Below are 11,592 nucleotides of genomic sequence, written 5' to 3' on the forward strand. Positions count from 1 at the left end.
CAGATGTTGCAAAACTACACATCCTCAGCATGCCCTTACTGTCCAGGCATGCTGGGAGTTGTAGTGCTGTAACATCTGGCCCTTCAGATGTTGCAGAACTACAACTCCCAGCATGCCTGGACAGTTTTGGCATACTGGGAGTTGTAGTTTTGCAACATCTGGAAGGGCACAGATTGGGAACCACTGTATTAGTGGTCTGCAAACTGTAGTCCTCCAGATGTTGCAAAACTACAACTCCAAGCATGCTGGGAGTTGTAGTTCGGCAACATCTGGCTCTAAAGATGTTGCCGAACTACTACTCCCAGCATGCCTGAGAATGTTTGGGAGTTGTGGTTTTGCAACAGCTGGAGGCACACTGGTTGAGAAACATTGTTTCCTAACTCAGTGTTTCCCAACCCGTGTGCCTCCAGCTGTTGCAAAACCACAACTCCCAAACATTCTCAGGCATGCTGGGAGTTGTAGTTTTGCAACAGCTGGAGGTCCCCCCCCTGTGAATGTACAGGGTACATTCACATGGGCAGGGGGCTTACAGTGAGTATCAGGCTGCAAGTTTGCGATGCAGCAAATTTTGCGCGGCAGCTCAAACTCGCTGTAATCCCCCCGCCCGTGTGACTGTACCCTAAAAACACTACACTACACTAACACAAAATAAAATAAAAAGTAAAAAACACTACATATACACATACCCCTACACAGCCCCCCTCCCTCCCCAATAAAAATGAAAAACGTCTGGTACGCCACTCTTTCCAAAATGGAGCCTCCAGCTGTTGCAAAACAACAACTCCCAGTATTGCCAGACAGCCGTTGACTGTCCAGGCATGCTGGGAGTTTTACAACAGCTGGAGGCACCCTGTTTGGGAATCACTGGCGTAGAATACCCCTATGTCCACCCCTATGCAAATCCCTAATTCAGGCCTCAAATGCGCATGGCGCTCTCACTTTGGAGCCCTGTCGTATTTCAGGGCAACAGTTTAGGGTGACATATGGGGTATCGCCGTACTCGGGAGAAATTGCCTTACAAATCTTGGGGGTCTTTTTCTCCTTTCACCCCTTATGAAAAGGTGAAGTTGGGGTCTACACCAGCATGTTAGTGTAAAAAAAATTAACTTTTTACACTAACATGCTGGTGTTGCCCTATACTTTTCATTTTGACAAGAGGTAAAGGGGAAAAAAGCCCCACAAAATTTGTAACACAATTTCTCCCGAGTATGGAGATACCCCATATGTGGGCACAAAGTGCTCTGGGGGCGCACAACAAGGCCCAGAAGGGAGAGTGCACCATGTACATTTGAGGTGATTTGCACAGGGGTGGCTGATTGTTACAGCGGTTTTGACAAACGCAAAAAAAACAAAACCCCACATGTGACCCCATTTCGAAAACTAGACCCCTCACAGAATGTAATGAGGGGTGCAGTGAGAATTTACACCCCACTGGTGTCTGACAGATCTTTGGAACAGTGGGCTGTGCAAATTAAAAATGTTGTACAGACCACTGTTCCAAAGATTTGACAGACACCAGTGGGGGGTAAATGCTCATTTTATGCCTTGTTACGTTCCTCAAGGGGTCTAGTTTCCAAAATGGTATGCCATGTGGGGGTTATTTTGCTGTCCTGGCACCATATGGGCTTCCTAAATGCGACATGCCCCCCGAGCAAAATTTGCTCTCAAAAAGCCAAATATGACTCCTTCTCTTCTGAGCATTGTAGTTCGCCCGTAGTGCACTTCAGGTCAACTTATGGGGTACCTCCATACTCAGAAGAGATGTGGTTACAAATTTTGGGGGGTATTTTCTGCTATTAACCCTTGTAAAAATGTGAAATTTGGGGGGAAACACACATTTTAGTGATTTTTTTTATTTTTTTTTTACGTATGCAAAAGTCGTGAAACCCCTGTGGGGTATTAAGGCTCACTTTATTTCTTGTTACGTTCCACAAGGGGTCTAGTTTCCAAAATGGTATGCCATGTGTTTTTTTTTTTGCTGTCCTGGCACCATAGGGGCTTCCTAAATGCGACATGCCCCCGAGCAAAATTTGCTCTCAAAAAGCCAAATATGACTCCTTCTCTTCTGAGCATTGTAGTTCACTCATAGTACACCTCAGGTCAACTTATGGGGTACCTTCATACTCAGAAGAGATGGGGTTACAATGTTTGGGGGGTATTTTCTGCTATTAACCCTTGCAAAAATGTGAAATTTGGGGGGAAACACACATTTTAGTGAAATTTTATTTTTATTTTTTTACATATGCAAAAGTCGTGAAACCCCTGTGGGGTATTAAGGCTCACTTTATTCCTTGTTACGTACCTCAAGGGGTCTAGTTTCCAAAATGGTATGCCATGTGGGGGATTTTTGCTGTTCTGGCACCATAGGGGCTTCCTAAATGCAACATGCCTCCCAAAAACCATTTCAAAAAAACGTACTCTCAAAATCCCCTTGTCGCTCCTTCGCTTCTGAGCCCTCTACTGCGCCCGCCGAACACTTTACATAGACATATGAGGTATGTGCTTACTCGAGAGAAATTGGGCTACAAATATAAGTATACATTTTCTCCTTTTTCCCCTTGTAAAAATTCAAAAATTGGGTCTACAAGAACATGCGAGTGTAAAAAATGGAGATTGTGAATTTTCTCCTTCACTTTGCTGTTATTCCTGTGAAACACCTAAAGGGTTAAAACGCGGACTGAATGTCATTTTGAATACTCTGGGGGGTGCAGTTTTTATAATGGGGTAATTTGTGGGGTATTTCTAATATGAAGACCCTTCAAATCCACTTCAAACCTGAACTGGTCCATGAAAAATTGTGAGTTTGGAAATTTTGTGAAAAATTGTAAAATTGCTGCTGAACTTTGAATCCCTCTGGTGTCTTCCAAAAGTAAAAACACGTCAATTTTATGATGCAAACATAAAATAGACATATTGTATATGTGAATAAAAAAAAAAATTATTTGGAATATCCATTTTCCTTACAAGCAGAGAGCTTCAAAGTTAAAAAAATGCAAAATTTTCAAATTTTTCATAAAATGTTGGGATTTTTCACCAAGAAAGGATGCAAGTTACCACAAAATTTTACCACTATGTTAAAGTAGAATATGTCACGAAAAAACAATCTCGGAATCAGAATGATAACTAAAAGCATTCCAGAGTTATTAATGTTTAAAGTGACAGTGGTCAGAATTGCAAAAAATGGCCGGGTCCTGAGGTGTAAAATGGCTGGGTCCTTAAGGGGTTAATGTCCTCAATAAAAAAAAATGAAAAAAACAAAAGGCACAACTGTTTGTGTGTTATCAGTAATATTGTGTATGTCTATAAATCTGTCCACAATTCTTACTGTTACTAACCAATAGGGAAATTAAAGGGGTATTCCGGGCAAAAACATCTTATCCCCTATCCAAAGGATAGTGGATAAGATGTCTGATCCGCTGCTGGGACCCCTCGCGATATTCCTGCAGCACCCGCATTCTATGCAGGGCTGCGCTCCAGTTTCGGAAACTTCCGGGACTGGGGAAGTGATGTCATGCCACGCCCCCTCCATTCATGTTTATGGGAGGGGGCGTGATGGACGTCACACCCCCTCCCATAGACATGAATGGAGGGGGTGTGGCGTGATGTCACGTCCCCAGTCCCGGAAACCCGGAGGTTTCCGAAACTGGAGACTCAGCCCCGCATAGAATGTGGGTGCTGCAGGGAGATCTAGGGGTCCCAGCAGTGGGCCCCTGCGATCAGACATCTTATCCCCTATCCTTTGGATAGGAGATAAGATGTTTTTGCCTGTAAGGTAGTTTCATAAGATTCCCTTATTTATTTCTTGCAACTCAAAGCCCTACACATTATTTACCATCTACACGTACACAATATAACTAAGTGTTGTTGACTTTTCTGCTCTGTAAATGATAGAGCTGGACAATCCTTATCCGAATTTCTCTCATCTTCAGTCCATAAATTAAAGGGTTTATGATTGGCGGCCCAACAATGAGCTGGACAGACATGACCATCCTCAGTTCAAAAGGGAATTCAGTGGGTATAAACCTGTACATGAACAGTTCAAAGAGTAAATTAGAGGTATAATTGGTGATGGTGATGAGGTGAGGGGTGCATGTTTGCAGGGCCTTTGCTCGAAAGTCTTTTGAGGACCTTATACAAGCCCTGAGAATCTGTATATAAGAGCAAATGATCAGAATTGGCATCAATGAAACAAAGGTGGAGGCAATGAAAAGACCATATCCATTGTTGACTGTTGTGTCAACACAAGAGAGTCTTACGATTGACCAATTATCGCAGTAGATCTTCAGGATGACCCGGTCACATAATGGAAGTCTAATGGTCAATACGATATGTATGGAAACCAGGAGAATGGTGTACATCCAAGCCAAGACCACAAGTTTGGCAACTGAGGTTAGTGACATTATATTGTTGTATCTCAGAGGGTTGCAGATACACACATAGCGGTCATAAGCCATGACGGTTAGGATGGTCATCTCACACCCTGAGTAGGTATGCATACAGAACACTTGTGTAACACAACCAATGTAAGAGATGTAGTTAATCTTGAAGAATAAGTTCACAAATAGGCTGGGGAAAAATGCGCTACTGCCGTACAGCCCATTGACGCACAGTATGGATATGAAGATGTACATTGGCTCGTGTAGACTTTTATGGAACACTATGATTAAGATGACGGAACAGTTAAATAGAACGATCATCAAATAGACCGACAGGGCAATAATACTGTAGACATATCTAGAATTTGTCATTTCTCCAAAGCCAAGGGATAGGGTAGTGGGGTGAGGGTAGCTGTAGTTCTGCATCGTTAAGATGGTTTGTGTTTTCCTGAGACCTATAAAAGAAAAAAAAATGTCTACTCAAAATCGTAATCATCAGGCAGTAATAGTATTATAGATAAAAGCTTGTTACCTATACTGATCCCACTACATGAAATCCTTACGTAGGCACAGCTCACATGTACAGATCGTCCCACCCAAAAAAAAAAAACACATTATGGCCCCTTATAGACTTTATTCATGGTGTGCACACTATCCAATCCGACAGCAAGTTATGTAGGGCAAAGGCATCTTGCTGTGGTTTTTGAGAGTGTTCAGACCATGAATAAAGCTTAGAAAGGGCTGAAATGCATTTTATTGGCATTGGCTTTATCTATGCTATCTGTACGCATTAGCTTTGCCCACGTATCTGTGAAGATTTTAACTAGTGGTATCTAGAGATGTTGCGAATTGTTCGCTGGTGAACAGTTCCCGGCGAATTTCGCATGTTCGTGTTCGCATCGCCGGGCGAACATGTGTGAAGTTCGATCCGCCCCCTATACTTTAACATTGCAGTAAACTTTGACCCTGTGAGTCAGAGTCAGCAAACACATTTCAGCCAATCAGCAGCAGTCCCTCCCTTCCAGACCCTCCTACCTGTTGCACGGACGCCATTTTACCCTCATTCAGCATGCTGCGGGCTTAGGAAGTGGAGGGTTAGAGAAGCTGCTCCTGCTGTATAGAGAAAGCGATAGCTAGGTTGCTGCTAGGTGGTGCATTCAGGGTCCAGTTTACTCCTAAAGCTCTAGTGTAACATCTGCTTTAAGGACAGCACCCAAAAAAGCCCTTTTTAGGGATGAAAGATATCAGTCCTGGTTGGCAGGGAATCGCTGGTTAAAAGGGGTACTCCGGAATCAAACTTAAGTTCCTTCAAGCAACTAACTACTACAGTATTCAAAGGGCTGAAAGATATTAGTCCGTTAATCTTGCAACAGCTGGAGGCACCCTGGTTGGGGACCACTGCTTAAAAGGGGAACTCCGCTGGCAAGTTTTTTTGCTCATTGTCACACTAGTGCACATCACATTAGGTGTGACAGTTGTGCAAATTAAAAAAAATACCTTTTTTGGCTTTTAAATAAAACCAGCCGGCACTGTTAGTTCACGTCACAGTTGCCATTTTTCCTGTCTGCAGGGCAAATTGTGTCACCCTAGTGCAAATCACATTAGGTGTGACATTTGTGCAAATTAAAAAAAAATACCTTGTTTGGCTGTTAAATAAAATCAGTCGTCACTGTTAGTTCACGTCACAGTTGCCATTTTTCTTGCCTGCAGGGCAAATTGTGTAACCCTAGTGCAAATCACCTTAGGTGTGACAGTTGTGCAAATAAAAAAAATATATCTTTTTTGGCTGTAAAATAAAATCAGTCGTCACTGTTAGTTCATGTCACAGTTGCCACTTTTCCTGTCTGCAGGGCAAATTGTGTCACCCTAGTGCAAATCACATTAGGTGTGACATTTGTGCAAATTAAAAAAAAATACCTTGTTTGGCTGTTAAATAAAATCAGTCGTCACTGTTAGTTCACGTCACAGTTGCCATTTTTCTTGCCTGCAGGGCAAATTGTGTCCCCCTAGTGCAAATCACATTAGATGTGACACTTGTGCAAATTTAACCAAAAAAATAATGACAGGCAGAGGAAGGCCACCCCGCAGGGGCCGTCGTGGTGCTGGGATTCCCTTTGGCCCTAGAATGGCCAGTGTTCAGAGGCCACGTACCCTGAACCCCCAACGTTCTGAGGACTTAGTTGACTGGCTATCACAAGACACACAATCTACTACTAAAGGTTCCACTCGGAACCTTGACGCACCGTCCTTCTCCTCCTCTAGCTTAGCTTCGGGCACCTCTCATGCTACAACTTGCCCGCCTGCCGCCACCACCAACACTAGCACCGCAGGCAGCTTTACTTGATCCGTCAGAGGAGTTATTTACACATCAGTTTGAAGACATGAGTGATGCGCAACCATTATTGCCAGAGGATGTAGTTAACAGGGATATGTCTCAGTCAGGCAGCATTACACACATGGACGTACGGTGTGATGATGATGTTGTACCCACTGCTGCTTCCTTTCTTGAGGTGTCAGATAGCGGTGAAGGTGTTGATGATGACGATGTGTCCGTGGATGCCACGTGGGTGCCCGCTAGAAGAGAAGAAGAGGGGGAAAGTTCGGATGGGGAGACAGAGAGGAGGAGGAGACGAGTTGGAAGCAGGGGGAGGTCATCGCAAGGAGCTAGTGGCACAGTCAAACAGCATGCATCGGCACCCGGGGTCAGCCAGACGGGACGCCAATCAACGCATGCTGTTGCCACCACCAGAATGCCGTCATCGCAGAGCTCAGCAGTGTGGCATTTTTTGTGTGTGTCTGCCTCTGACAACAGCGAGGCCATTTGCAACCTGTGCCAGAAGAAACTGAGTCGTGGGAAGTCCAACACCCACCTAGGCACAACTGCTTTGCGAAGGCACATGATGTCACATCACAAACGCCTATGGGATCAACACATCAGTACAAGCAGCACACAAAGTCAAAGCTGCCATCCTCCTCCTGGTCCAGCATCTTCAGCCAGGTCAACCACTGCTGCCCTCCTTGACCCCTCTCAACCATCCGCCTCTCCATCTCTCACCTTGAGCAGTTCCTGCTCACCTGCCCACAGTCAAGTGTCTGTCAAGGAGATGTTTGAGCACAAGAAGACAATGTCTCAAAGTCAACCCCCTAGCCCGGCGTCTGACAGCTGGCTTGTCGGAACTGCTAGCCCGCCAGCTTTTACCATACAAGCTGATGGAGTCTGAGGCCTTTAAAAAATTTGAAGCCATTGGGACACCGCAGTGGAAGGTACCCGGACGAAATTTTTTTGCACAAAAGGCAATCCTCAACCTTTACTCCATTGTCCAAAAGGAAATTATGGCATGTCTGGCACACAGTTTAGGAGCAAGGGTCTATCTGACCACTGATACCTGGTCTGCAAAGCATGGTCAGGGCAGGTATATCACCTACACTGCTCATTGGGTAAACCTGGTGATGGCTGCCAAGCATGGAATGCGTGGCTCTGCAGAGGAGTTGGTGACACCGCCACGACTTGCAGGCAGGCCTGCTACCACCTCCTCTACTCCTCCTACTCCATGCTCTTGTATAACATCCTCGGCCAAGTCATCTTCCACTGCTGCGTCTTTCTCCACACCACTGGCACCCCCCAGCTCCCCAGGTGCTATTCCACATCCCGGATACGGCAGTGTCACGCCATCTTGGGGTTGACTTGCCTCAAAGCAGAGAGTCACACCGCATCAGCGCTCCTGTCGGCCCTGAACGCACAGGTGGACCAGTGGCTGACTCCGCACCAACTGGAGATCGGCAAGGTGGTTTGTGACAACGGAACAAATTTGTTGGCGGCATTGAGGTTGGGCAAGTTGACACAATTGCCGTGCATTGCACATGTGTGTAATCTGACTGTACAACGCTTTGTGCTCAAGTACCCAGGCTTACAGGATGTCCTGATGCAGTCCAGGAAGGTGTGTGGCCATTTCAGGTGTTCCTACATGGCCATGGCGCACTTGTCTGATATCTAGCGGCGAAACAACATGCCAGTGAGACGCTTGATTTGCAACAGCCCGACACGTTGGAATTCAACAATCCTAATGTTCGACCGCCTGCTCCAACAAGAAAAAGCTGTCAACGAATATTTGTATGACCGGGATGCTAGGACATCATCTGCAGAGCTGGGAATTTTTTTGCCACGTTACTGGAGGCTCATGCGCAATGCCTGTAGGCTCATGCGTCCTTTTGAGGAGGTGACAAACCTGGTTAGTCGCACCGAAGGCACGATCAGCGACATCATACCGTTTGTTTTTTTCCTGGAGCATGCCCTGCGAAGAGTGCTGGATCAGGCAGTAGATAAGCATGAAGAGGAAGAGTTGTGGACACCATCACCACCAGAAACAGCCTTATCAGCATCGCTTGCTGGACCTGCGGCAATGCTGGAAGAGGATTGTGAGGAAGAGGAGTCAGAGGAGGAATGTGGCTTTGAAGAGGAGGAGGAAGACCAACCACAGCAGGCATCCCAGGGTGCTCCTTGTCACCTATCTGGTTCCCGTGGTGTTGTACGTGGCTGGGGGGAAGAAGATTATACCTTCCCTGACATCACTGAGGACGAGAGATGTGGGGTGAACTTCAGAGACGGTGGGAATATTCGGCGCTGACCAAGGAGAGGACAATAGAGCCAGGTGTGTAGCGAACAGGTTTAATCCAATGCGACGCGTTTCACCGCGCTTGCGCGGTTTCATCAGGCATAACAAACACTTCACAGGGAGGGATTTATATACACGCAGGTATTAACCCCTACCTGACAAAATCGATTTTCACAAAAAAGTGTATATATATATATATACTCATAAACTACATTTAAGAATTAATTAATTAGAATAAGCATATATATTCATAAAATGCATCAAGGGAAAGAATAAATAAACAATTAATAAACAAAACACAAACCAAAAAATTAAGGAAAAAAAGATAATGGAAAAAGGGCCAGGTACACATAATGCGTGGGACATAAACCATACACATACATAAAATATATATGCGCATATATACACATATGCACACACACCCGCATGTGTGCCAACCCTACAGTATAAGGTCAAGATATAATAATTAACAGACATATATACACACATGTGTACACACACATACATATACACACACATGTAGGTAGACACATGCGTGCACATGCACATGGATGCACCCACCCGCATACACATTGAAACATAAATAGAATTAAATAAAAATAAAAATAAAAATAAAAATTGAAATTGAAAATATAAAGTAAAGAAATATAATAAAAATTAAAACAGGAATAATATTACTAATAATAATGGTAATATTAACAATTAATAAAGAATCAGACAAATAAAAAACTTTTTTTACATAAATATATACCTCTAAGAGTATAACACATGAAACAACATAATACATAGCAGCAATCTATATTGAAAAGTATCAGAACAACCCCAGTGGTCCGAACTGGCGCTACAAGAACTCTAATTTAATAGAATAAAAAACGCTCAATGTGTACTACTACTTGTTGATATTCAGCACTGATTTAGAGTGCTACGGTAAGATAGGGGAGAAGAAAGAGGTGGAGGGAAAAAAGAAAGGAAAAGGGGAAGGGAAAAGGATCATTAGTGTGTCATTGTAGAGGTGACCATGTGGGAACGAGTGGCCACAGAGAAACTATTTTTGCCAACAGATGGGTATTATTTAACATTCTCTATGGTCTCATTAAGCCCATTAGGGGACAGTGTTGAGAGCTTATGAATCCAATAGGATTCGCGATTAATAAGACGTTGATACCTATTTGAATGGTCAGATGAAATTGTTTCAAGAATTGTTAATTTCAAGGACTCTAAATTATTATCATGTTTAGAGGTGAAATGTTTTGACACGCTATGTAACAAATATTTATGTTTAATGTTCCAACGATGTTTATTCATACGTGCCCGCACTGTTTGTACAGTGCGGCCTACGTATTGAAGATTACAACTGCATGTTAATAAGTATATAGCAAAGGAAGTATTGCATGTGACTTTATCCCTAATCTTATATGATAATCCAGTTTGTGAAGAAAAAAATGAGGTTGTTCGTTTTTTGATTAAACTGCAACAAAGACAGCGTGAAATCCCACAAGGGGTACAAAAACCGTCTCTGGATATTATGGAACATGGTTTGGTCTTATATTTCCCGGGAGCTACTATATTTTGCAGAGTGTTCGCCCGTCTAAAGGTGACTCTGGGAGTAGGAGGAATCAGCTCCTTGAGAACTGGATCTTGAAGTATGATTGGCCAATGTTTATGTAATATTTGTTTTATTTGTGAAGCTTCCTTGTTATAGTTAGTCACAAAATTTATTTTAAATTCAGAGGTTTGTACATAAGAGTGATTATTTCTATTATTGATAGAACTATTTGGATTATTTATTTTCGGACTAACTAAATCTGATTGTTTTTTATTTTTCACTTTATTGTAGGAATTAGTAAGGAGTTTTTTTGGGTACCCCTTTTCCGCGAAACGTCCCCTAAGTACAGCAGCCTGCGCAACGAAATCCTCATCAGAGGTACAATTTTTCCGAATGCGCAGGTATTGCCCATAGGGGACACCCCTCAGCCATGCCGGATAATGCGCACTGTCGAAATTGAGAAAACTATTAATATCTACTTTTTTAAAAAATGTTTTAGTGGAGATTTGACCTGTTTCTGACCTCGTAAGTTCTAAATCTAGAAATTGGATGGTGTTAGTAGAATAATGCATTGTAAACTGTAAACCCCAAGAATTCTGGTTCAATTCATAGACGAAATTTTCAGCCTCAGACAAAGTGCCTCCCCAAATAAAGAAAAGGTCATCAATATACCTACGAAAAAAGTAAACTAAATTAGTGAAATCCAGGGACTGTGCCATGACAAGGGACTCGAAGCGCCCCATGAAAAGATTTGCGTAACTTGGGGCGAAACGAGTCCCCATGGCACAGCCCCGGGTCTGTCTGTACAAATTATTATCAAAACAAAAAATATTATGTTCTAGAATAAATCTAATAGCTTTTAATAAAAATAAGGATTGATTTGTGGGTAGGGAAGAGTCATTCCCAAATGTATCCCGAATGGCATTCAAACCCAATTCTGTATCGATATTAGAATACAGAGAACAGACATCCAAAGTTAAGAAGGAAAAATTTTTGGGCAAAGTTATTGTACTAAGTTCGTGTATGAGTTGAGTGGAATCCTTCAAATAGGAAGGAA

The 11,592-nt window shown here is 43.3% G+C and overlaps 1 protein-coding gene across 1 annotated transcript; it reads right to left on the minus strand.

Moving 5' to 3' along the window:
- Window positions 1-3,854: 3,854 nt before the first annotated feature.
- On the minus strand, window positions 3,855-4,799 carry LOC130357068 (olfactory receptor 52D1-like). Its single transcript, XM_056559420.1, has one exon. It carries the CDS (start codon window positions 4,746-4,748, stop codon window positions 3,855-3,857), a length of 894 nt encoding a protein of 297 aa, XP_056415395.1. The 5' UTR covers window positions 4,749-4,799.
- Between the last annotated feature and the right edge of the window lie 6,793 nt (window positions 4,800-11,592).

The sequence above is a fragment of the Hyla sarda genome, chromosome 2 (genome assembly GCF_029499605.1).
Source record: "Hyla sarda isolate aHylSar1 chromosome 2, aHylSar1.hap1, whole genome shotgun sequence".
Lineage (NCBI taxonomy): Eukaryota > Metazoa > Chordata > Amphibia > Anura > Hylidae > Hyla > Hyla sarda.

Bases quoted from the DNA above. Each gene is read 5' to 3' on its own strand.
- LOC130357068 (XM_056559420.1), bottom strand. From the start codon at position 4,748: ATGACAAATTCTAGATATGTCTACAGTATTATTGCCCTGTCGGTCTAT.